The 24,287-nt window shown below is 39.2% G+C and overlaps 2 protein-coding genes across 5 annotated transcripts in view; both read right to left on the bottom strand.

Moving 5' to 3' along the window:
* Positions 1-19: 19 nt before the first annotated feature.
* Positions 20-9,897, bottom strand: DONSON (DNA replication fork stabilization factor DONSON). Its single transcript, XM_021678075.1, has 10 exons — positions 9,514-9,897; positions 8,677-8,757; positions 6,877-7,080; positions 5,771-5,949; positions 5,015-5,193; positions 3,906-3,987; positions 3,689-3,793; positions 3,021-3,219; positions 1,534-1,746; positions 20-732 (listed from the first exon to the last, which is right to left on the bottom strand). The coding sequence occupies exons 1-10, from the start codon at positions 9,829-9,831 to the stop codon at positions 595-597; spliced, it is 1,698 nt and encodes a 565-aa protein (XP_021533750.1). The 5' UTR covers positions 9,832-9,897; the 3' UTR covers positions 20-594.
* Positions 9,898-10,538: 641 nt separating this feature from the next.
* The window catches only part of CRYZL1 (crystallin zeta like 1), a 39,084-nt gene continuing 25,335 nt past the window's right edge, over positions 10,539-24,287 (bottom strand). For 2 of the 4 annotated variants that reach the window (XM_021677984.2, XM_021677985.2), the window contains exons 8-14: positions 20,457-20,590; positions 19,372-19,483; positions 16,175-16,273; positions 14,877-14,998; positions 13,941-14,046; positions 11,743-11,788; positions 10,555-11,023 (exon numbers count right to left, since the gene is read on the bottom strand). In XM_021677984.2, the coding sequence (XP_021533659.1) occupies positions 10,924-11,023; positions 11,743-11,788; positions 13,941-14,046; positions 14,877-14,998; positions 16,175-16,273; positions 19,372-19,483; positions 20,457-20,590 (719 nt within the window). In that variant the 3' untranslated portion in view covers positions 10,555-10,923. Of the gene's footprint in view, positions 11,024-11,742; positions 11,789-13,940; positions 14,047-14,876; positions 14,999-16,174; positions 16,274-19,371; positions 19,484-20,456; positions 20,591-24,287 lie in introns of all 4 variants that reach the window. The other 2 variants (XM_044913513.1, XM_021677986.1) reach the window with 2 other exon arrangements.

Genomic DNA, 24,287 nt, shown 5'->3' with positions numbered 1-24,287 from the left:
GATGCATTAAAAAGCCAAATTTAATATATTTGAGAATAAAGGAATTATAAATCAGAAGGAAAGCAGCAACTAAGTAGACACATCAACAATCAGCAGATAAATTTCTACATTTGTTGTGTATCTTTATAAAGCTAGAATCTGCATATAATTGCAGGTGATTTATCAAGTACAGTTTTGCCCTGATGCCATCAGTCACAATGCCAGGAGATAACGGATAGTAATTTAGCTTCAATTTCCCAGTTGCAAGGAAACACTGACATTCATGACATTCAGTTTTCTACTCAGTTTATAATTAGGTTGTAAAGGTCTGGAAGTCTCAAGTTACTGATGCTTTTAAAAAGTTGGGAGTTGTCTTCATATCTGAATGATCTAATCAGAATAGTAAAAAATAGGCTGATTTAAAAATCTTAATCCTGTTGCTTAACGCATGTAATAAAAATTAAAAGGTTAACGTTTATAAATATTAGAATATTTTAAAGATAGTTATATTCCTTTAACTTCAAAATGAACTTTAGAGCCAAAGGGATAACAATCTTGAATTTCCTTGCTAGAAGGCTTTTTCCTCAAAGATTCCTTTTAGGCTTACTTTGGTGTTCAGGATCTCCAATTATAAACGTAGTCACTCATTTCCACATGCCTTAAAGATGATTTTCCCAGTACTGGTGTTTGACTGAGTTGGTCCAGAGTCTTAGGATGCAACCCACAGTTAGCAAGCTCCTCATGAACAGTCTCCTGTGGAAATGTGTACTCTAGTTAGTTAAAAAGCACATCAGTCTTTGAACACTCATTACTTTTATTTTTATATTTTTTAGTAATCTGTGTGGGGCTTGAATTCATGACCCTGGCAAGCGTTGCATGCTCTTCCGGCTGAACCAGCTTAGGTTCCCCTTTCTATTTTAGAGTAGGCTGCATGCCCAATGTGGGGCTTGAACCCATAACCCGGATATCAAGAGTCGCATGCTCTACCAACTGAGTCTGCTGGGTGCCCCTGGACACTCAGATTTTAATAATTGCCATGGGAACTTTGACAAGTACCTGCCTTAATCATTTGCTTATAAAGGCAGTTCATTATCAATAGAAGTTGACCCTAAAAATTTTCACATACAACAGCATCCACAAATAATTTTGGTTATTTTCAGAAGTCTGGCAAGTGATAAAAGCATGAGGCAATTTTAAAGGTCTTAATACCTGTAAATAAAAACCTAACAATGTCCAAAATTAAAAGCAAATACTGGTTAAATACCCATAGTTGTTTATAATAAAAGAATCAGGTACTGTTAATTTGTGGATCTGAGATGGTCATGACCATAACTTGCCTTTTTGGGAAGTTCTTTAGTCATTGTTGAGTACAACCACCTAAATTCATAAAATTTACCTTAAAAAAACCAAATCTTATCCCTTCATCTTAGTCATTAGCACTGATAAATAGTATAGTTTAATAAGCTGAGAAACAAGTTTGGCTCATTGTAAATCACATTTCTTGCATCTGAGGAAACGAGCTACAATGAAATATGCATACAGTTGTCTACTTACCTTATCCAGTACTTTATTCACTGGCAGGCAGGTATTAAATACAGCAGTTGGCTCATGTGTATACAGTCCAGCAGAAAATGACCCCTTTTGTGAAGATCTGAGTAGCATGGTTACAGAATGTAGACAATGAGGCATGACAGGACCTGTAATCTCCAAACTAAATTGATCTTTGTATCCAGAAACAGCTTGTGTCTTCACATTTACACTTCGTGCCTTCAAGAAAATTTAAAGAAAAAATTATGGTCACCATCTCTCAAGCTTTTTTGTCCCTAGCTATAGACTTGTTCAGTAACTTCATTTGGGTTTTCCTTTTTATTAGTATACGGACTAAAAGGTACAGCATAGAGGGAATATAGTCCGTGGTAGTTTAATAGCATCGTACGGTGACAGGAGCTACTACGCTTGTGATCATAGCATAAAGTAGTGCACAAGACCTCCAAAGAACGCTAGAGGAGTAAAAATGTTAATCCTCCATCTGTAGCACATCTTCGCCAAATTATGACTCGGTTTACGCATGTTTTAGAGACTATAATTTTTCATACGGTATCTGATTTAGTAATACACTTTTTTATTAAAAAAAATTTTTTTTAAGTAGGCTCCATACCCAGCATGGAGCCCAATTTGGGGCTTGAACTCATGACCCTGAGGTCAAGACCTGAGCTAAGAATCAGTCGCTTAATGACTGAGCCACCCAGGTTCCCCTATTAAAATTTTTTTTAATGGAAGTACAGTTGACACACAATGTTACATTAGCTTCAGGTGTACAACAGTGATTCTACAACTACACACATTATGCTATGCTCGTTAAGTGTAGCTCCCATCTGTCACCATACAATGCTATTACAGTACCGCTGACTCTATTTCCTATGTGGTAACTTTCATTTCCCTGACTTACTCTATTCCATAGCTGGAAGCACTCATCTCCCACTCCCCTTTACCCCTTTTTGCCCACCTCCCATCCCAATTTGGTAATATGTTTTCAATGCAGAATATTGGGCAAATAAACATAAGAATAAATTCTATTTTTAAAAGTAAATAATTCTATTGCTAGTAACATTCACTATGTATTTTGTATTTACACGCGTAATTTTTTTCATCACTATCAATACACAGCTATTCTTTTCACTTATCCATGATTCAGGTTTTGACATTAATAATGTAACATAACAATCTTGGCTAGGTTCTTTCATTGGTTAAGAAATGAGACAAAATGAGATTGAGCAACTTTTCCATATGGCAAAATGCTTTTGTTGCCAATCATATTTATTCAGTCAGAAGAAATGATTTTCATGTAATTCAAATAAAACATTTCATATAATTACTGTATTTTCATGTAATTCCTTTGATATACCTTTATATCAATGAATTTTTTTACTGGGAGGAAAGCAAAGACAAAATCTGCACCATACAAGAATTTGTTCTTGATTTCTTCTTAAAAGGCTAGTTTATGAGGATTAGTGTGGGTTTTTTCCCCCCCTTTTCATTACCTTAAGCATTTGCATTGTGGCACCTCGGAAAGCTACAGGCGATAAGAGGGTTGGTGGAAGTCCTGCCTGTGGACCTGAGCTAGCAATTAAACTCTTAGAGTTGATCAAAAAATTCAGCAATGTAAGGGTATTCATTCCCTTCACCAACACAACAGACTCAGGTCTGTGATCCATTTGCACTTCATGTTTCTCTTTACGTCTGAAGATGACAATCAAGGAACTTGCAAATTTAAATCCCATACCAATGGAAAAAACAGTCATCTTGATCCTGAATAACCTCGGACCCTTTCTTTCCATTCGGAACTGGAAATACTCTTGCTACCCCCGACTCTGCTGCAATTATAACGCATCTGTTTACATCAAAATTTCTCTTTGACCATTTGAATTTGCTAGAAGTTGACACCTAACAAAAACTAATTTCTTCTCTAGTCAAAAACATGCTCTATATGGAATGTTTTCATTTAAAAAAAAAAACAGTTTAGTAATAATTGTTCACAGGTTACTGGTACTTAGGGAGTCTGTTATTTAATATCATGATGGAGAATTAGTTTAAATATGATCTTAAGATAATTTAAGATTACAGTCAAATAAAGCTGTCAGTCAATATTACATACATAGTTCACTAAATTCAATGAAAACCAACTGTAGTTAACACAGCTGAAGGATACAGCTTGATAGAGAGTATGTCTGGTTTTTTAATTTTATCTTGCACACCCATCTCTTCCAGCCAGGAAAAACTTTCATCTTCATCCTCATCACTGATTACTTGTTCCCTAGAAAATTGTTATAGTTAAGAGTTTCCATTTCATAAAACTGTTCCCTCTACAAAACAACTACACTGAGTCCATAAGTCCTTAGGCGTAAAAGGTGATCTTAATCACATACTCCCCCTGTCCCAGGCTTGTTCCAGATGCCTTTTTCTTCTCATGGCCATTTTCTTTTATTAACGGCAGAGAAAATTCAATACCTACATGAGAAAAGAAAAATATAACTAAGTTTTCTTTAATATCTCAAAGAACTTCACAGGCGTGCCCTACTTTTAGAGAGTATGAAATCTGAAGATGTGAGCTTTTACACTTGATCTTTTTTTTTTTTAAAGATTTTATGTATTTATTTTGACAGAGAGAGACACAGCGAGAGAGGGAACCCAGGCAGGGGGAGTGGGAGAGGGAGAAGCAGGCTTCCCGTGGGGCGGGGAGCCCGACGTGGGGCTCCATCCCAGGACCCTGCGATCATGACCTGAGCCGAAGGCAGACGCTTAACGACTGAGCCACCCAGGCACCCCTACACTTGATCTATTAAGACACAACTTTCGGGCGCCTGGGTGGCTCAGTTGGTTAAGCGACTGCCTTCGGCTCAGGTCATGATCCTGGAGTCCCGGGATCGAGTCCCGCATCGGGCTCCCTGCTCGGCGGGGGGTCTGCTTCTCCCTCTGACCCTCCTCCCTCTCATGCTCTCTCTCATTCTCTCTCTCGCAAATAAATAAATAAAATCTTTAAAAAAAAAAAAAAAAAAAAAAAGACACAACTTTCAAGCTTTCTTGACAGTAGCCCACAACACACACACACACCCTCTTTCAACAATACATACTCTCACTACATGTGGTACTCTTTCCTAAAGTGCTGATTGAGCCTACTAAATAGATTTCATGATCATTAATGACTGACCCAGTTGGAAAATTGTTAAAAAGGGGGTAGGTAATTTGTACCATCAAGGAATTTCTAGAGGAGTATATTCAGATGGGAACTTCCCAGCTCAATATGTGTTGGTCATATAGACGGGAATACCATTAACTTAAAGCTATGCATAAGGGACAGCTTAAATCATTTCTGGAAAAAAAAAAAAATCAGAAATAAAGACGATGTTTCTTAAAAAATATAGGTATAACTGGTAAAAGACAATTCAATTGGTAAAAAGACAATTCAAATTTTAGCTTTTAGGGAAAGTAATTAATATATAGTGGGGGTAGTCTCATTTTAAGCCAATAGTTTTACCTTCATTTTTCATAGCTTCTCTTATGCCTCTAGTTGTAGGAGATATGAGAGCTGTGATTACATCATTTCCTGCTAATCCTGCTGCGCGGAACAGGATAGTAAACTGATAGGTACAAACGTAGAAATATGGGCAAAGTTTTGTCTTCAGCAGATTATAGAGAGAAGTGAAGCTCACAGACCTATAAAGCAGCAAAATTTTCTTTAGATTTTTTACATATTTAGCTTAACATCTAAAATTTAGTTTTTTATAATTCAGTTTGATACCTGATTGAAAACACAATACAAATATTACATATAATGGTTTGAATTTTTGCTACTACATACATAACTTGGCTTTTACAGGACTAAAACTGGTCATGGGACTCACTGATGACTTCTAAATACTTTAATAAATAGTGTTTACCGCTTAAACACTCCACATTTTTTCTTTAAACAAATCGGTAACTGGTTGCTGACTTTTCTGAGCAGCTTCTGCTGATGAGAAATGAAGCAACCACTGAGAAGAAATAACATAAAAGAATGCCCGTATATATTTATGTAACACTTATACGTAATTCCATAATTGCATGAAGAGTGAATAAGTTAAAAAAAAAAGTGAACAGTTTAAATGTTAGTTATTAACAGTTTAGAAACAATAATTCAGAAGGACACAGAGATCCTTTTACCACTACACATTTCCACATCGTAAAGAAGATAAGGAGAGAACACTGATAAAATGAGAATTCACTATTAGGATGCACAAGTTTTTAATCTTACCAGTCACTCATTAAAATGTGTTGCAAGGTTTCATCATTTGACCAAGGGCTTATCTTTCCAGACATTTTTCTATCAGCTCCAATGCGAGGGAACAGTGGTAGCCAAGGAAAGGCAGGCTGGAGCCAATAGATAAGGCTCTGCTGGAAGGCACAACGGAGCTCAGTGGAGAGCTTGGGATCCTAAAATCCAGAGATGATATCGGACAGCTTTTGCCACATTAGAAGTATAAAATTTCATTAAAAAGCACTAAATATACCACTTATTCTCAGAATCTTTATACTGTTTCCTATAGGAAAGTATTAATAACTGTTACAGGGGCTAAAATGTAGTTTATTCTTGCCAGCATTTATTGTCTGTTAAACTGTATCAGAAAGAAGACTTAAATACAGATGGGAACATTCTCTCAGCTCTCCCGAGAACAATGGCTATCTGTTATCATGAGGGGTGGGGTGGTATGGGTAGGGATTGATATTGTATGTAGGTAATACTATGTTCAACCCCTCTCCTCTCACAACTGTTTCAGCCAGTAAAAATGGGTAATGGAAATCAAAAATCATCCTGATCTATATTAAAAAAAGATGTACCAAGGCCTCTTTCAGGTAATCACTTTTAACCTAGTTTGATGAGCTGCTTGAGCAATCACATTCCTCCAAAACCATTCTAGAACTCATTAACTCTACTACAATATTTACAACAGACTATCAACCAGGTAGCAAGATTAGTATGTATAAAGAAAGAATATACATCATATCAGAAAATCAGAATAACCAACCTGCCTTAGCAATCCTACTCACTTGCTTTTCATTTCTTTCCCTTATATTTTCTTTCCCAAAAGGCCTCAGAAAAGAATGGCTTAGTTCAAACAATTCCTGCCTATAACATTAATTCTCAGGACAGGTCTCTAAATTCAATGGGCAATTACTGAATCTGACAGAAAAAACTGCATGAAAGCACCATTTAGGAAATACAAAATTTCCCAAGTCTTTGTGTGTCTAAATGTCAGAAGAAAAACTTAATAGAAGGAAATATCTGTGACATTTTGCAGAGAAGTATGTTTTACAATTAACTGGTTACTTTAAAACATACCTATTTTCCTTCAGAATTACCTGTATACTTTGAGGCAAAGTAACTTCTGTTGCCCTACAATGCTGGATGACACCGTGAGCCTCTTCCTGTGCTTTCAAATGATCTGCCCAGGTAAAGGGTTGAGAAGAGGTGAAAAGGAGTCGAGTTTTAATACTCCAGTCTGCAGGTAACTCAGTACTTTCTGAGGATGGAATATCAGATTCGGAGACTGATCCTTGTGGAGTCTTTTAGAAAACAAAGAACACAAAAATTAGTAGAGTACCAAAAAAACAACAAAACACCAAAAAACCCCTTTAATCTACAGATTTTATCGACTAGCATGGTCACTGAAATGTCAAAATTTTATAAACTGTTTAAGTAACCCTGAAAATACACTACACACTATGAAACACTCTGGAAAGAGTTACACTAAACTGTTGACAGTGGTTTTCTCTGGGAAACGGGGATTTATTGTCGTTATGGGTGGTAGTGGTGGAGGGGCACATTTTACCTTTTAGTTTATACATAGTTGTATATAGTTTAGTTACAAGAGGTATGTACTATTTCCATAATCATAATTTAAAAAAAACCTAATTTAAAAAAAATCTACTATTGATCTTGCTGTCAAAGCAAAAACCTTCCAAATGTTTTATTATTTTTTAAACGATTTATTTATTTATTTATTTTAAGGGGCAGGGAGGAGCAGAGGAAGAGGGAGAGAACCTCAAGCAGACTCCCTGCTGAGCGTGGGGCCTAACTCGGGGTTCAATCTTTCAACCCTGAGATCATGATCTGAACCAAAATCAGGAGTTAAACACTTAACAGACTGAGCCACTCAGGGGCCCCCCCAAGTATTTAAAAAGCACCTTTTAAGCCTCTAAAACTCTGGAACCAGGGCTAAGCGGCTCCTGTAGGAAACTTAGGGCTCTTAAGAGGCCATATGTAAAATAACATTTCCTGATCTCAAAATTTCCTTCCAAACTGTTCTGCGAGTCCTTTCAAGTCAATTTTCTCCACTTTACAATGATTCTTTGAGGTGGCATCACAAAAAAACAACAGGTAAGGGGGAACTATTTTTTTTCTTTTTTGAAAATTTTTATTTATTTATTTATTTGACAGAGAGAGAGCGCACACAAGCAGGGGGAGCGGAAGAGGGAGAAGCAGGCTCCCCGTTGAGCAGGGAGCCCAATGCGGGACTCGATCCCAGGACCCCGGGATCATGACTGGTGCGGAAGGCAGTCACTTAACCAACTGAGCCACCCAGGCGCCCCTGGGAGCGGGGGTGGGGGGGTGGGGGTGGGGTACTATTTCTAACAGACCCTGTGAAGGTCACCTATTTACATGAAAGGGAGAGTGGGTCTTAGCTCTTCTAGCCTGCTCCTATTAGGATAAACAATGTATCTGTTAAACTATCACAGCAGGAATCCCCGGGGCATGGTATCAGGAGTGTGTGTGTTGTGGTTGTGTCAGCAAGGTTTGGTGATACGCCACAACCTGTGGAGGTAATTTGGGGATTTTGTCTGAAGCTTCAGTTAAGGACTAAGTTCAAATAGCAGCTGAGTGTGGAGTGATGAGCTGGAGCTGTCACCACCCACAGAGGAACAGCATAACAGCTGGAGGTAGGAGAACCTGTATCTACGCCAACTTTAGCGTTGGTACCGTTAGAAACAACATTTTTACATCAGACAAAGTCCATTAGGGTGCTGATGCCATCTTTCATCCCTGGCAGATGATCACTCCCTCAACACTCTGCGCAAAACTACTTTCCAAGTAAACGTTTCTGAGAGGTATGAATTTAGCTTATAAGGACATACATTCTATTAACATTTAAAAACTATTACCTGGAGTAATTCAGTAACGGTTGTTCTTTCAGGAAACTTCTCTTCCCACAGCAAATCATTTTCCTGATTAGAATCCAGAAACTGAGGGGAAAACAACGGTCCTTTTTAATCCTAAGTGATGCTGAGTTTGCGTTAATACGTACAGAGCCTCACCCGGCATACAAGTTCCCAATAAATGCCAAGTGCGGGAATTCACATGCAAATCACTAGATCAGTGTTCCAGTTTTGTGTCTGAACTTTACTATCAAAATTGGGTGTGTGTGTGGGGGGGGAGGCCGGTGATATGTGCGTCTAATAACTGATGTAGAAATCTCAAATCAAAAGTTCCGAAAGGCTTTGGGGTAAGAAAATGCTAGGAAATTCGGACCCCAGGACTCAACACTCCTCCATCTCCAGAATTATTTTCGAGCGCGTGAGAAGGGAGGCTCTGAATCACGCAGGGAAGGAGGGTCTCCTGTAATCTTCCCATCGAGCAGTGGCCTTCCTGGATGAGTTGTTCCAGGATTTTTCGAGCCGTCCTCCCAGGGATCTCTAACCCCCAGGAGGCTGCGGCTCAAGCTCCTCCGACCCGGCCCCCCGGGCTGGACCGCGGGGCGAGGGGGGGCGCGCCCCAGTGTCCTACGCCTCCCTCAGGCCGGCCGACGGAGCCGCTCGCGGGGCGCACTCCACACAAAGCCCACCTTTCAGAGCCGCCCCTCCCAATGCTCACGGCCCAGCTACCGCGGCGGGTACCACTCTCCGCGCCCATTTCCCCTCGACCGCGAGAACTTGCCCTAGTTCACAGCCGAGTTCCCGCACTACGAGAGCCCCTCGCTGGCCAGGCCCGAAGACACTCACCGGGCCCTGCGCCTCCTGCTGGCCGCGGGGCGGCCCGTCGGGGGGCTCCGCGGCGGCCGAAGGCCGGTTGTCCAGGCGGGCGAAGGGGTTCCTGCGGGCCGCGGCCGGGCCGCCGCCGCCTCTGCCCACCGCCGCCACCGCCGCCGGGAAGGGGCGGAGGAGCAGCCCGGCCGCCAGAGCGGCGCGGCGGGGCGCCGGCTCGGGCTGCTCGCCGGGTGAAGCGGCCGCCCCCCGGCTCCGGGCCCTTTTCCGTCGGAGCCGCAAAGTCTCGGGAGGCTTCCTGAAACTGGGCGAGTAGCCAGGCACCGAAAGGGCCATAACGCGCGGCTCACGCAGAGGAGCCGGCCGGCCTCCCCGCTGGCGCTTCCCGCGCGCGCCGGCCCCGCCCCCGACGTCACCCCGCCCCCAAGGCGCGGCAAGCGCGAGGGACGTCGGCCGCCCGCGAGGCCCCGCCCCTACTCCTCGGTCCGGTCCGGTCCGGTCCCGTCCAATGCGCGGCGCTCCTTCTGGGCCCTTGGCCTTAGTCGGGTCGTGGGTGCCGAGTAGCTGGGAAACCCTCGGTCCGGGGCACCGATGTGCACTCCCCGAAATAGCTAACCGCTATTTAAATCTGTAGCAGAGATGTAATGAGCCCAGGACATGGCGCTCGGATGAAAAGGAGACGTCACACTTGAGCCACCGCTTAAGCTTACAGAAGGCAGTGGCGACGTCTAGAGCTGGCGAGAGGGGCCTGCGCCTCCCTCCCCCTGACCGAAAATAGAGAACCCCGGCCGGAAGTCGGCAAGCGCAACCTCCTAGCCCCCTACCCAACGCATCGCCACGGGTGCTCCCCAATCCCCTCCACCCCGCACACGCTGCAGCTGCCACTGGCAAGTTACGGTGATGGTCCTGTTTGATCCTGAGGAAACCCTGAAATAAATGAATGCTTGAAAAAATTTTGAAGTGTCTATGGACTAAATCCACTGAGACTTGAAAATATACTCAAATGATTACGACAGTAAAGCCTTGTTAAGAAAAGGAAGGTATTGAGAACGGAGTAGATACAAAAGTAATAACGTTATTTTGACATACCAAAAGACCAACAACTTTATCGATAGAGTAGCATGGCTTTTCCTGAAAGCAATTTTCTTCATGGAAAGAATTTTATAACAGGCAAATGTATAGAAACAAGCCAAAAAGAATTCCAGAATATTCCCTTTAGATGTTAATTACGGGATTTTCTTGACCATTTGTACAATAATTTTTCAAATACTTTTCAAAAACTTTAAATAACTTTGAGCGTCTTGACTCAGCAGGAAAACTGAACAATTTGCTTTTATCTTCCTTGACTTTTCTGAACAATTCCCAAGGAAACTCTGGCTTCAAGTACTGGAAGGGGTTTATCCAACTGAGGTCTGAGAAAGAACAAAATTAAAATTGAACAACTTGCTTTTTTCTTCCTTGATTTTTCTGAACAACTTCCATTGAAACTTTCGCCTCATACAGTGGAATGGGTTCATCCAACTGAGGCCTGAGGAAGAATGAAATTATAAAGTTAGGTCAAGGTAAAGATGAGTAGAACAATAGGATGGTAGTTGACAATTGCTATAGTTCAATTCTATTATTTTTTTAAGATTTTATTTACTTATTTGAAGAGTGCAGGAGCAGGGGGAAGGGCAAAGGGAGAAGGAAAAGGAGAAGTAGACTCCCCACTGAGCGGGGAGGCCGGCCTGGGACTCTATCCCAGGACCTGGAGATCATGACCTGAGCTGAAGTAGTCAGATCCCCAACTGACTGAGCCACCCAGGCACCCCAATTCTATTATTTTAAATAATCCAAATAAACGTGTCCATTAGTATTTCCACTGTTAAAAGTGGTTAAGTTTTGATGGGGGAAAATGCCTACTTTATCCACTCCCAGATCCAACTTAAAAAACCAAAACTGTACTTTTCCCTCTTCCGAAGCTATGGGTTATTTTATGTTACTTTGGGAAGGGTGATGAGAAAAGCAAAGGTTGTGTGGTGTGGTATGGAATGGATTAAGGAGAACTCATGAGCCACTTCTAACTGAGGGAATACTTATTGGTGTATCACAAGATACACTTTGAGAAATATTAAAGAGCAGCTCTTTATCCAAACAAAATAAAATATGGTGGCAATAGGTATGCTGTGAAAACTGAAACAGAAGTGGAAATGCTTGCCTTACCTCGAGAATAGAAAAAATAAACAATGATTTGGTTACTTAGCATACCTAAAGACTCCACTTGATAACTTCTCCATCACATCTTTTAAGATACGTAGCTGGAAAGATTATTAAGGTAGCAATGTAACAGAGAGAGAATTGAACAAAACCAGTCAATAAATAGAAGATGTTAGGCAGGTCACCTATTTAAGTTCAGCACTCTCAGAAATTAAGAATTTAATTTACAAAAATTCTGTAAGCTGTGAAGTTTACCCTGAAAACAGGGAAATGGGGAACTGATGTGAGAGAAGTGGAAACATAATGGAGCCTACACTTCTAAGTTAGGACAAGTGGCAGAAGCAGTAAGCCTCATGCCTTGTACTAAGTGACGACTAGTGTTATCCCAACCGGGTAGGAGTGTAGTGGTGTCAGGTTTTCCTTTTAGCACTATGTATGGTATTTTTAGTTAAAAACAATGTTAGCACTTATATCTCTTATGTTAGGTGCACATTTATTTCCTAAACTGGCTGCTCATTGGCTCAAAATTTGTGTGCAGAAAAGTTAACAAACTGTAATTTGTCACTATGAGAATCAAAAAATAAGTGTAAAATTAAGAAAAAAATTGAATCATTTAAAAATTGCAATGACAGTTTTAGGATTGAGAGTCTATGTAATTGCTAGTACTAGAGAATGACACATGGCATATAATCACACAGTCGGAAGGAGGTCTGTGAAATCACAAGCAGCAGCTGGCTCACATGTGAACTGATTGAGGGGGGGTTTAGCACAAGTGAGGACTAGAGTCTGATTTGGGACTTGAAAATTCAGGACTTTAGAAAATGTAAATTAGATAGTATGAACATAAGCCATTTTAAAGATTTTCTTAAAGAGGACCTAAAGAATTTCCCCCATATTGCAAATTCTCTTACTACTTCTGTTAAGTGAAAATGCCAACAGTAACTCTAAGAGTGTGTGTGTATGGAGGGAATTAAATAACACAGGCAAAGGAGCCAGCCTAGCTCCTGACATGGAAGATTCAAAACGTACTACCTAGTGTTACTCTTAACACATGGTGTTTGTTCTCTGCTGTTAATGTCCCATGAGATTCTTGATAATTACAATGTTAGTGGACAATTCAGTTGCTTAAAATTGAAATTTAAAGAACTCTTCTAGAAAGTCAAAATTTAAGTCTATTTTCCAAATTTAAAGAAAAATATTTATTCAGAAATACGTTCAACTCACACATTCACTACATAGGGGATGTTCTGGTTCTGAAATGTACTTTTTACAACTCTATGTATGCAGGATACTAATGAAATACTCCTATTTGAAAGCTCTGAATTAATTCTGTCACTGCTCTTAGAGGAGGTGGGCCTTTATAAGTATGACGTGTATATAACTACACACATTTAACAAAAGCAAAGTATGATATTCAGTGGAGACAAACTTAAGGCTTCCAAGTTTCTTTCTTCACACAGATATACTCTATTAAATAACAAGAACTTATGTTTTATCCAATATATTAAAATTTTTAGCAGGTGCAACTACCTTTAAAACAGTTATCTTAGAAAAAAAAGTTTTATTCATAAGTTTGACCCTGCTCTAAAGAGGTCTGGACCATTCTTTTGGAACTGCTTTCACATTCTCAAGACATGATTTCATTACTTTCACCAAAACTGGAATGATTTGGCTTCATTCGCCAGATTTTTTCTCTGAATGAATTCCATTAAAAAAAAAAATCAAACCCATCTTCATTTGATGAAGATTTTCTAGCACTGTTAATCTTAAAACAGCCCACAAACTCTTCAGTGCAGATAAGCATTCTGCAATGTCTTATGTAATAGCACCATCAGAGCTTAGATTAACGATGCAGCCTTTCAAGGGGATGTGTAATTTCCATAATGCCAAGTTGAAAATGAAATAAAATTTTACGTGTATCTTGTGGTTTATCTCCCATTCACAAACGAGCATGACTACCTGGATGATTCCTGTCCCACCACTTTTTAGCTGCATTCTGGAACATGTATTAACTTTTTTTATGCTTCAGTTTCTTCACCTGTGAGACAGGGATAATGATAGTACTTACACCTCATAGGGCTGTTTTAATGTTTAAACACATTAAAACCTACAAAAGCACTTGGAACACTGTTTGGCATGCTCAATGAAAGTTAGCTCTTACTATTATCAATTTTCATTATTAAAGAACTTAATGAGAGTACATGGTAAATTTCAAGCCAGAAACTCAGGTCAGTAGATAAAAAGGATATAAAGATATTTTCCTTGTTGCACATTTGACAAATTCCAAACTTCGTCATTAAGGAAAGCCACTGTTGCTCCCTTGAGGAAAAGGCAATGGCTATCTGGAGGATCCAACTTGGATAGAACGCACAGAGACTAATCAATGACTGTGAGTTTAATAGTAGACAGACGACTGGTAATCTTCAGCCAGAAAAACTTCTATGCAAATTAAATACCCAAATCACAAATGAACAGTATACAAACTTTAATAACAATATGTAAACTGTTAACGTTTTCTTTTCTAATTCATTGTCCAAAGTGACAAAACAGCAAGGTCAGATGCAAGGCCTATGCAGAGATGATGGAATGGTAGCCTGTGTGCACGCATGTGTGTGTATATGTGTGTGCATGAGTGTGTGCATGTGTATGAGAGTGAGATTTCTGGCTGCTACTTAGTAGTTATCTTCATGAGGATGTCAGAAAATTAGTGAAGATTATTGATATATGAGGATTATGGTATTTGCATATCAACCATGATAAGAAAATTTGAATACTGTTGAGAAATGTAACTTTGGGAGACAATGTATATACACACATTTGTAGTAAATTCCAATGTGAATGGGAAATTGTCATAATTTTGTACAGAAATATTTTGCTAAGTATATATCAACAATATGTCAACAACAAGAAAAAAAAAAATCTTACTGGAAATACTACTAAAAAATTCAGAAGTCACTTCTTCCAAACCACTAAATAAAAGTTCAATGAACTTCTCTATTAGGCACTATTTCTACATTTTGGCCAACATGTATCTAAACTAAAAAAGAAAGCTACATTTCTTTAGAAACAGGTATAATTCAGAATTTATAATTTCTTCACATCTTGTCTCAAAAGACTTAGGCATTATTCTTTGTTAAGTACATCCTTTCGGTGTAACAATAATGTTTTATTGTTTCTGATAATACCTGCAGGTTTTCTTCTGTTGTTACCCAATGGCCTCCAACACCAAGAAGTGTGATGATGTCATGTTTATGTGGTAGTAGTTGTAATTTTACAGCTGGTTCGTCATCTTTACTATATAATCTCACTTACAAGGGAATAGTTTAAAAAAAGAGAGAGAGAGAGAGACAAGAAATATATTTTATAGTAATCTGGCAAAAATTGATTCTTCAAACTAGTCTTTACTTTTTAATGTAGGAATGAGGAAGCATTTTTCTTAGAAAAAATAACACACAATGTATTCAGACACCTTAAAATGTACTTTTTGCATTAAAACTGGTCATAAAATTTACTTTAGATTCAATTGTTAGTGTAATAACAAAGGACAAAAAGTTTATTTTCATTTGAAAACCAGGCAAGGTAACCTAACACATAACTAAGATTGATAGTTTTAATCATAATATTGATAGCTTAATTCTTTGGGAAAAGTTGACTTCTGATTAAGGAACTCATAGACTCAAGATAGCCATACACTGACATAATTATTGAAATGTACATTTGAAAAGTTAATGAAATACTCATTCACTTCCACTGAAAGATTTTTCTGCGTTAATTTTCATAGTTGATCTTAGCCGAAAGGCCAAGAAGTGATCTTCTGAGTTAATTTCAAGCCCTGAAAATACTGGTTAAAAAGAAACACATTAAGATGGTCACAGCATCATTCATAGGAATGATTCCCATCACAGAAGATATTTCTTAACAAAGTACGAATAGAATCCCTTTGTAGGCTTGTGAATCCTGTGCTTTCTGTGCAATGGCACGATCTAGCGGGGTACAGATTAGGTGTTAAATAGATACTGGTTAAATAACAAAAGGTCAAGGAAGGTAAAAATGGAAGAAAATTCTGTGCTTTTTCCAAATAGAGATTGCAGAAGTCAGCCATCCAATAGAGGGCAGCCAGACACGGCAGAACTAAGCATCTGGCTGAGAGCTGACCGAATGTGTATCATCTGGGAACCAACTGAGAAGATGATGTTTGTTCATTTGTGTAGAAACACTTCAACTCCAATGCCTGTATCTTAAAGGCAAGCATGCTCTCTCTTCCAGACAGTGTTTACAGTGAGATTCAAGAAGCTCCAGTTTAAAGAGAAAAGTTAAAAACAAAACATGACATCAATTTAATAAATAGGTTAATAATTATTACCTGGTTTTACACACACACACACACACACACACACACACACACACACACATATATATATTTTGAAATGCACCCATCACACTACAAAAATCACACATACTACTGATCTAGTAAAGTACCCACCTCCAGCATCTAGGACAATATCTACTCCCAGGCCTCCTGTTTCTTCTAAACAGCTTTCAGCAACATGGGCTTTCCCATTAGATACATCGATGACTCGGGCTGTAAAGGACAGGAAGTCAGGCAAGTGTACAGTTCTCTATGCGATCAACACAAACAAATCAGAGAAAAGGAAAAAGAAAAGCAAATAAATATCTGTTCTCTGAAACATATGGAGTGGTTCAAACCATTACTGGATCCAAATTTTACTTTTTCTCTTCTAACCCAATAGTAGGTAAGGATCAATTTAAAGGAAGGGACTGGTATATTCAATAAAATAAAAATATTATTTTGTGGATGATGCGTTCCAAGGCTGGTCTACTGAAAAAGAGGACTGTTTCAGTAAAAGATATACAGTCAGAACAGAGAATCTGTGAACTACAGAGATACACATATATTAAGGCATAAACTGAAAGATTAAGCAAATTCTTAAGTATGTTTCGATTTAATAGAGTTTAGAGCTAAAACGTAAAAAATGTATTTGTTCGATATGGTACTTCTCTATTAGAGACCGTTTTATCCCTTTTCAGTCATAGAAATCCCCCTGCTCCCTTCCCCACTTGGTCCCCCAAATGAAGAAAAGTCCTGAAGGTTAAGGAAAAAACATGATTATTTTGAGCAGTTAGTGAAAACTAAACTACTTTTAGAGTGTTATCTCAATAGAACAAGCCGATGAGATTAAAAAAAAAAAATCTCAGCATTTGAACTGGCAAATGAAGACTCATGTTTATAATTCATTTTCATAGCTTTAGCATCTTCTTGTAAAAGAGAATTCCTCTCAGCACAGCTCCGACTGGTGGTGTAGAGCGACAGTGATCTAAGATGTGGGGGGCGGGGGTGGGAGTGGGGAGGACACAAGGGAAAGGGGACTGAAGCACCTCGGAAGGGCAGGGTTAACCAATAAGAAACTTCTTTCTTCAACAATACTGTTCATGCTTTCCACCCCCCTCCATTCCATTTCCAATCTCTTCCTTTTTTTCCTTTCTCCGGTCCCTGCCTTAACCTTTCTTTTGTGTTTTGGTTATCTCTGCCAGAGGCATAAGGTAACAATGGACGTAACAGGGGCTTTAATGTTAGGCAGGCCTGGGTTCAAATCCCACTCCAATCTCATTGTAGGTCCTTGGACAAGCTGGTTACATGCCCTAGATACTGCTCCATGGTTCGCTGACACAGGATTGCTGAGGACTTCAGGATAGATCATTCATATTAACACTCAATCAACCTGCCTCCCCTTACTGCCTGCCCCTTACTTACACTATGGCGCAGCCTCGTCTCTTCATCTGTTAGTTTCTCCATTCCTCTTTCTCCAATTCTTGGTCATTTTTTTCAGTCTGTTTTCTTTTTCCTTTCCCTTTGTGTTGTTGTTCAGATAGGTTCAATCTTTTCATTTTTTGTTGTGCATTTATTAATTAAAAAAAAATTCCAGTATAGTTAACGTAGTGTTATACCCACCTATTTCCCCCACCCCCCTGGTGACCATCAGTTTGTTCTCTACAGTTAAGAGTCTGTTCCTTGGGGCGCCTGCGTCGTTAAGCGTCTGCCTTCGGCTCAGGTCATGGTCCCAGGGTCCTGGGATCGAGCCCCGCATCGGGCTCCCTGCTCAGCGGGAAGCCTGCTTCTCCCTCTCCCATTCCCCCTGCTTGTGTTCCCTCTCTTACTGTGTTTCTCTCTGTCAAATAAATAAAATCTTTAAAAAAAAAAAAAGTCTGTTTCTTGGTTTGTCTTTTTTTTCCTTTGTGCATTTATTTTGTTTCTTAAATTCCACATGAGTAAAATCATGTGGTATTTCTTTCTCTGACTTATTTTGCTTAGCTTTATACTCTCTAGCTCCATCCATGTTGTTGCAAATGGCAAGATTTCATTCTTTTTTATGGTTGAATAATACTCCATTGTATATACGTGCCACATCTTCTTTATCCATTCATCAGTTGATGGACATTTGGGCTCCTTCTGTTACTTGGCTATTGTAAATATTAATGCTGCAATAAACAAAGGGGTGCATGTATCCCTCTGAATTACTGTTTTATATTTTTTGGGTAAATACCCAGTAGTATGATTACTCAATCATAGGGTAGTTCCATTTTTAACTTTTTGAGGAATCTCCATACTGTTTTCCACAGTGGCTGCATTCCCACCAATAGTGTATGAGGGTTCCTATTTCTCCACATCCTCTCCAGCACTTGTTGCTTCTTGAGTTTTTTATTTTAGCCATATGACAGGTGTCAGAGGATATCTCACTGTAGTTTTGATTTGCATTTCCTTGATGATGAGTGATGTCGAGCATCTTTTCATGTGTCTGTTGGCCATCTGTATTTCTTCTTTGGAGAAATACCTGTTCATGTCTTCTACCCATTTTTAGTTGGATTATTTGTTTTCTGAGTGTTGAGTTGTATAAGTTCTTTATGTATTCTGGATACTAACCCTTTATCAGAGATGTCATTTGCAAGTATCTTCTCTTATTCAGTAGGCTGTCTTTTAGTTTTGTTGATTGTCTCTTCTGCTGTGCAGAAACTTTTTATTTTGATGTAGGCCCAATAGTTTATTTTTGCTTTTATTTCCCTTGCCTCAGGAGACACACCTAGAAAACGTTGCTAGAGCTGATGTCAGAGAAATTACTGCCTATGCTCTCTTCTAGGATTTTTATAGCTTCAGGTCTCACATTTAGGTCCTCAGGTTCAATCTTTTCAAGAGCTCCCCAGTCTCCACCATATCCTGTTCATCATAAACTATATCTGACCTGTGTTTTTTAAGTGGATCATCTTCCTTCCTAGCATATCACAGAAAACAGACAACTTTAGAGGTATATCACTGAATAAAAGATGTTGAGAGACCTACAGAGTAATGCAAACATATATTGATTTATTGAATAAAACCAAAGAGGCATCAGGTATTGTTAAACTATGTCAAAGTTCAGCTAATTCAAACTTGGGTAAGTTGATGACAGCGGGGCAAAAAAGAAAAAACATTGAGAGATGTAGGTTTAAAAAGAATAAAAATTAAAACTATCACTTAGGTAAACTTGGACTTAGCATGGATACTAAGTGCATTTTAACAGTGACTTTCATTTGGGATTTTGCACTTTGTTTTACGAGTATAGTCTTTAAGGTAAAATCTCTTCAAAATTTTCTGTTGTAAAGTCTGTGTTGAGTAGTGTTACCCACCTATAGAAGGCCTAAGTCTTTCGAGGCATTGCTTGTCTTCGAGGCTACCTGCTGTTGAAATCACTTTGGCTCCTCTGTGGTGTGCTAACTGAATAGCTGTCATACCAAGTGCCTGTGTAGAAAAAAATACACAATGCGTTCACAGATAGAAGGCAGAGGCCATGTCTAACTTGCTACTTTAGCATATTTTTAAATATTATCTGATAGAAAAAAAATATGGACAAGGTTGAGACATTTGACTGACTTTCTTCTTCAGAAGGGGTGGCAGAAAAAGTGTGTGTGCTCACCCAGTCTGAGCATTGCACAAAATTTCAAGATGGAGGGCTGCATTCAGAAACTTGGCCTCAGTAAGAGAAAAATGGGCTTTTAAGGGCCTTGTCAGCATGATGTTCTAAGCTAATTTCACGTCCATGTATGAGTCAAGCACTCTCAAAAGCTCCATCCTTCTGCTGACCTGAGGGGTAATTTGGGAAACACTTCTATCGTGATGCTGGATATGAGGTTGAAGCCAATGCCAAAGACAGTTCTGCCTTTTTTTTGCAAAGAAAAACAGGGGATAAAAGCATTTTCATCAACAGCCAGATAGAAAATAAAGGTACAAAAATTCACCCCAAGTGTTTTAACATTTTTAGATTATAATCTATTTTTACATATTTTTAGTGTCTTGAACTATTTTTTTGCTGATACATGTAATGTGTTGACAACAGCACATTTTTAACCTTATGTGACCTGTCTATAAATGTACATCTTATCAATGTAGGTGTAAGTGTGAGGGATACACAAAATTGGTAGGGAGTTTTGGGGCATGGCCTCAAAGATTTCATGAGCTATTTCAGGCTTTGTGTATCAGGCATAAAAACACGGCTTGTCTGCTTTTTTAATGTACTAGCAGATTCAAAGTAATAGAAACTAAATACACTTAAGTCTAATTTTTATCTCCTATTAATAAAAGCTGCCCATTTTATATTTTAACAAAATGGGCAGTGAACAAGCTATTGGTAAAGAATTATATTAGCAAATGGATGGCCTATTTCCTAAGTTTACTGGATTTTGATCCGTGTCTTAGCAGCACTCTTAGCACCTACACTTGCTCCATCCATGATCAGGACTGATTTTCCAGGAGAGAGATGAGAAAGATAATGCAGAGCTGTATAGGCTCGTACTCCATCCCGAATGGTTCCAGCGGCTTCGGTCCATGTAACTTTTTCTGGTTTGTGAACTGTCACAAAGAACAAGAGGGAGCAACCAATTAGCAAGTCCTGTTAGTCCTGTCTCCTGGATCTGTCTTTCTCACCGTCTCTGCTCCCACCGTGGCCCTGGTCCAAGCCACTACTCCTATTACATCTGTCGCCTATATTTTGGTTTCCCTAGTTCCATTCTCGCCCACACATAATGCACCCTCAGCATAGGAGCCGGCTGCGTGTGTGCATTTTCTAAACTTTATACTGTGAAATAAAGCACATGCAGAAAAGTACATGGAACATAAGTACAGATGGGTGGATATATACAAAGCAAATAGACAAGTAATCCCCATCCTGGTCAAGACAGAGAGCGCACGGCCCACACCCCCCCAGCCTCGTCTCTGCCACCAGAGGTCGCCACCATGCTAACTTCAGTTCCTGTTCACCTTCATCGTTTATGACCCACGGATGCATTCCTAAACAATGTAATTGAGTTTTGCCTGTTTTGGAACTTTATCTAAATGGAGTCATACCATATGCACTCTTTTCTATCTTGCTTCTTTTCCTTCAACATTGTTTTTAAGACACACCCGTTTTTGGAAACGTGACTGTAGTGCTTTCCTTTTTCAGGTGTTTCATGGCATTCCACTACGTGAGAACACTTCCATTTGGTGATGCACTCTCCAGTTGAGGAGGATGGGTGTTGTGTTCAGTTTGTGGCAGTTATAAACAATGCTGCTAAAAATGCTCTCATATAAAAGATGGTGTTATGCTGTCACATAGGTTTTCTCTAGGACAGTACTTGTGAATGGAAATCCCAGGTCGCAGGTATGCAACCTTTGACTTGACTACATATTCCCAAAATGGCTGTCTGAATTCACTCTCCCATAGCTGTGTAACAGAGCTCCTTTTACTGTGAACATCCTTGTCAACCCCTGGCACGATTATACATTCTTATCAATCATTTGGGTGTGTAATGGTTTCTTACTATGATTTTAACTTGCTTTTCCCTCACGACTGCTAATGTTGAGCACCTTTTTGTGTTTGCTGGCATCTGGAATTCCTTTTGTGAAATGAATGTTCAAGTCTTTATCAATTTTTCTGTTGTCTTTTTCTTATTGATTTATAGGAATTAAAAAATATATTCTAGATGAATTACTTGTTTATGTGTTATATATATTATTTTCAACTTTATGTCATCTCTTTTCAATCTCTCTAATGGTGTTTTTTGAAAACGGAAGTCTTGGAATGATCTTTAAGTAGGTGCCATGCCCAGGACGGAGCCCAATGCGGGGTTTGAACTTACGTCCCTGAGATCGAGACCTGAGTTGAGATCAAGAGTTGGACATTTAATCAACGGAGCCACCCAGGTGCCCCCAGAATGATCTTTAAAAACATATATAAACATGCTAACACTTCTCTGTTTAAGGTTCAATGGCGGGGCGCCTGGGTGTCCCAGTCGATTGTCTGACTCTTGATGTTGGCTCAGTTCATCAATGGCTTTCCACTGCACTTGAAACAAAATGCAAACTCCTAATATAGCTTAAAGAGCTCTATCTGACCATTAAGCTATTCCTTAATACATTTAATTCTTTAATTTTTAGGTTTTTATTTTGTACACCAAATGTGATTTTTTCCCCAGTAAAAGCAATCCTTTCTCGTTTTACCTAAAATCAACTTTATAACACTTTCGTAGTCTTGACCAGTTCTTTCAAATATTTTCCCTCTGAAGCTGAGACGGTGCAGCACAGTAGTTGCACATACCAACTAACTAGTGCCATCTAGAGGGGGAGAGAGCACCCGTGCACAGATGTTGAAAAGGTTCAGACAAGCAAGGCATTTAAAATAGAGCACCAGGTGATCACTCACACATGGTACTTTATTCCTTACCAAATTCTTTAAGATACCTCTTCTCCCAATTTTCTTGATTATAAAATGCAGCTCAGGGTAATTAGTCTGGGGTCACATAGCTAATAAATTCGAATGTCTGATTCTAAAGCACATCTACTCTAGCAGTGCACACTCAAGTTACCTACAGTTTACTTGTATTTTGGCGGAAACATCTTCTGTTATACGAATTGGGACTACCTATATTTTCATTAAGAAATCAACACGTAGGGGTGCCCGGGTGGCACCGTTGGTTAAGCGTCCAACTCTTGGTTCGGCTCAGGTGGTGATCTTGGTGGGGTCGTGAGATCGAGGACTGCATTTGGGTCCATGCTCAGCAGAGTCTGCTTCAGGATTTTCTTGTTCCCTCTGCCCCTCCCCCCCTCTAAAATAAATAAATCAATCTTAAGAGGAAAAGAAAAAAACCAAACATATAGTCCTTTAAAAAAAGCTAAAAGTAGTAAAACTACATTTAGGTATCAAAGGCTCTAACACTGCATGGTAACATGTGGTTTAATGTTGAGATCCCTGCTTTTATGTTAGGTGGTCAACAAGTGTTTATTATGTTATAAAAAACTAAAAATATAAATAAAAGGGCCGGTAGGGATCATAGTAACAGCATATCAAACCCAAGAATTAGAATTTTAATTCTTTCTACCTTAGGTTCAAAAAAATAATGCTGAAATGTGTATGAAATTTTGAATGAAAAAATTATTTTTATGTTTGACCTAAATGGCTTAAGAACTGAAAGCACAAAAGAACCAATTTACTCAACTTCTTAACTTTATCTTTAATATACTGTAGCAGGATTAATAAGACATTTTTGGGGAAGTTGTCTGGAACCTAATTCTTTGGTTTGGTAAAAGAACAGACTTATCTGAAGGTGACTGAGAGTTCAACTTTCATTTAAAAAAAATCACTGAATTAATAAATAAACTAAATAAACTAAAATATAGTTGTGCTAAACTGAATATTTCCTTCTGCAAATCTTCAGGGAACATACTGAAATCATTTCCTCTTTTACAAAATGCTGGAGCTGCAACAGAGGCTATCTAGTTTGAATGTGCCCAGTGTCTTGCCCAAAGGCAAGTGGTCACAGTAAGTGGCCATTCTTCAAGTTCCTCTTTTAAAGAAACATTTTACGGTTTTTTTTTTTTTCTCAAGGAGTATCTGGAATTGTTTTCTTTCTATATGTTAATGGATTTTGGACTACAATCCTCCTGATTTGTAGGAAAATAAAAGGTCATTTGTGTGGTTTGCTTGTCTTAGCTTAACCTTTATAGCTAGGAAACTGATGTTCCAATTTGCTTTTCTCCTTCTGGTCCAATTTATAAATCTCCAGTATTCAGTAACACCTGAAAGAATGGGTCTTTTTTGTTGGGTTGTAGGGTAGCTCTTTTTTCAACTTTTTTTTTTTTTAAGATTTTATTTATTTATTTGAGAGAAAGAGAGCACAAGTGGGCAGGGGGAGGGGCAGAGGGAGAGGGAGAAGCAGGCTCGCCACTGAGCAGGGAGCCCAACACAGGGCTCAGTCCCAGGACTCTGAGATCATGACCTGAGCTGAAGGCAGACGCTTAGCCAGCTGAGCCACCTAGGTGCCCCTATTTTCAACATTTTAAGGAATCTCCATGTTTTCCAGAGTGGCTGTACCAGCTTGCATTCCCACCATCCTTGCCAACATCTGTCTCTACATTCTTGCCAACATCTGTCGTTTCCTGACTTGTTAATTTTAGCCATTGTGACTGGTGTGATGTGGTATCTCAGTGTGGTTTTGATTTGTCTTTCTCTGATGCCGAGTGATGTTGAGTATTTTTTCATGTGTCTGTTGGCCATTTGTATGTCTTCTCT

The sequence above is a fragment of the Neomonachus schauinslandi genome, chromosome 1 (assembly GCF_002201575.2).
Source record: "Neomonachus schauinslandi chromosome 1, ASM220157v2, whole genome shotgun sequence".
Lineage (NCBI taxonomy): Eukaryota > Metazoa > Chordata > Mammalia > Carnivora > Phocidae > Neomonachus > Neomonachus schauinslandi.
This window is presented reverse-complemented; position numbering and strand designations above follow the sequence as displayed.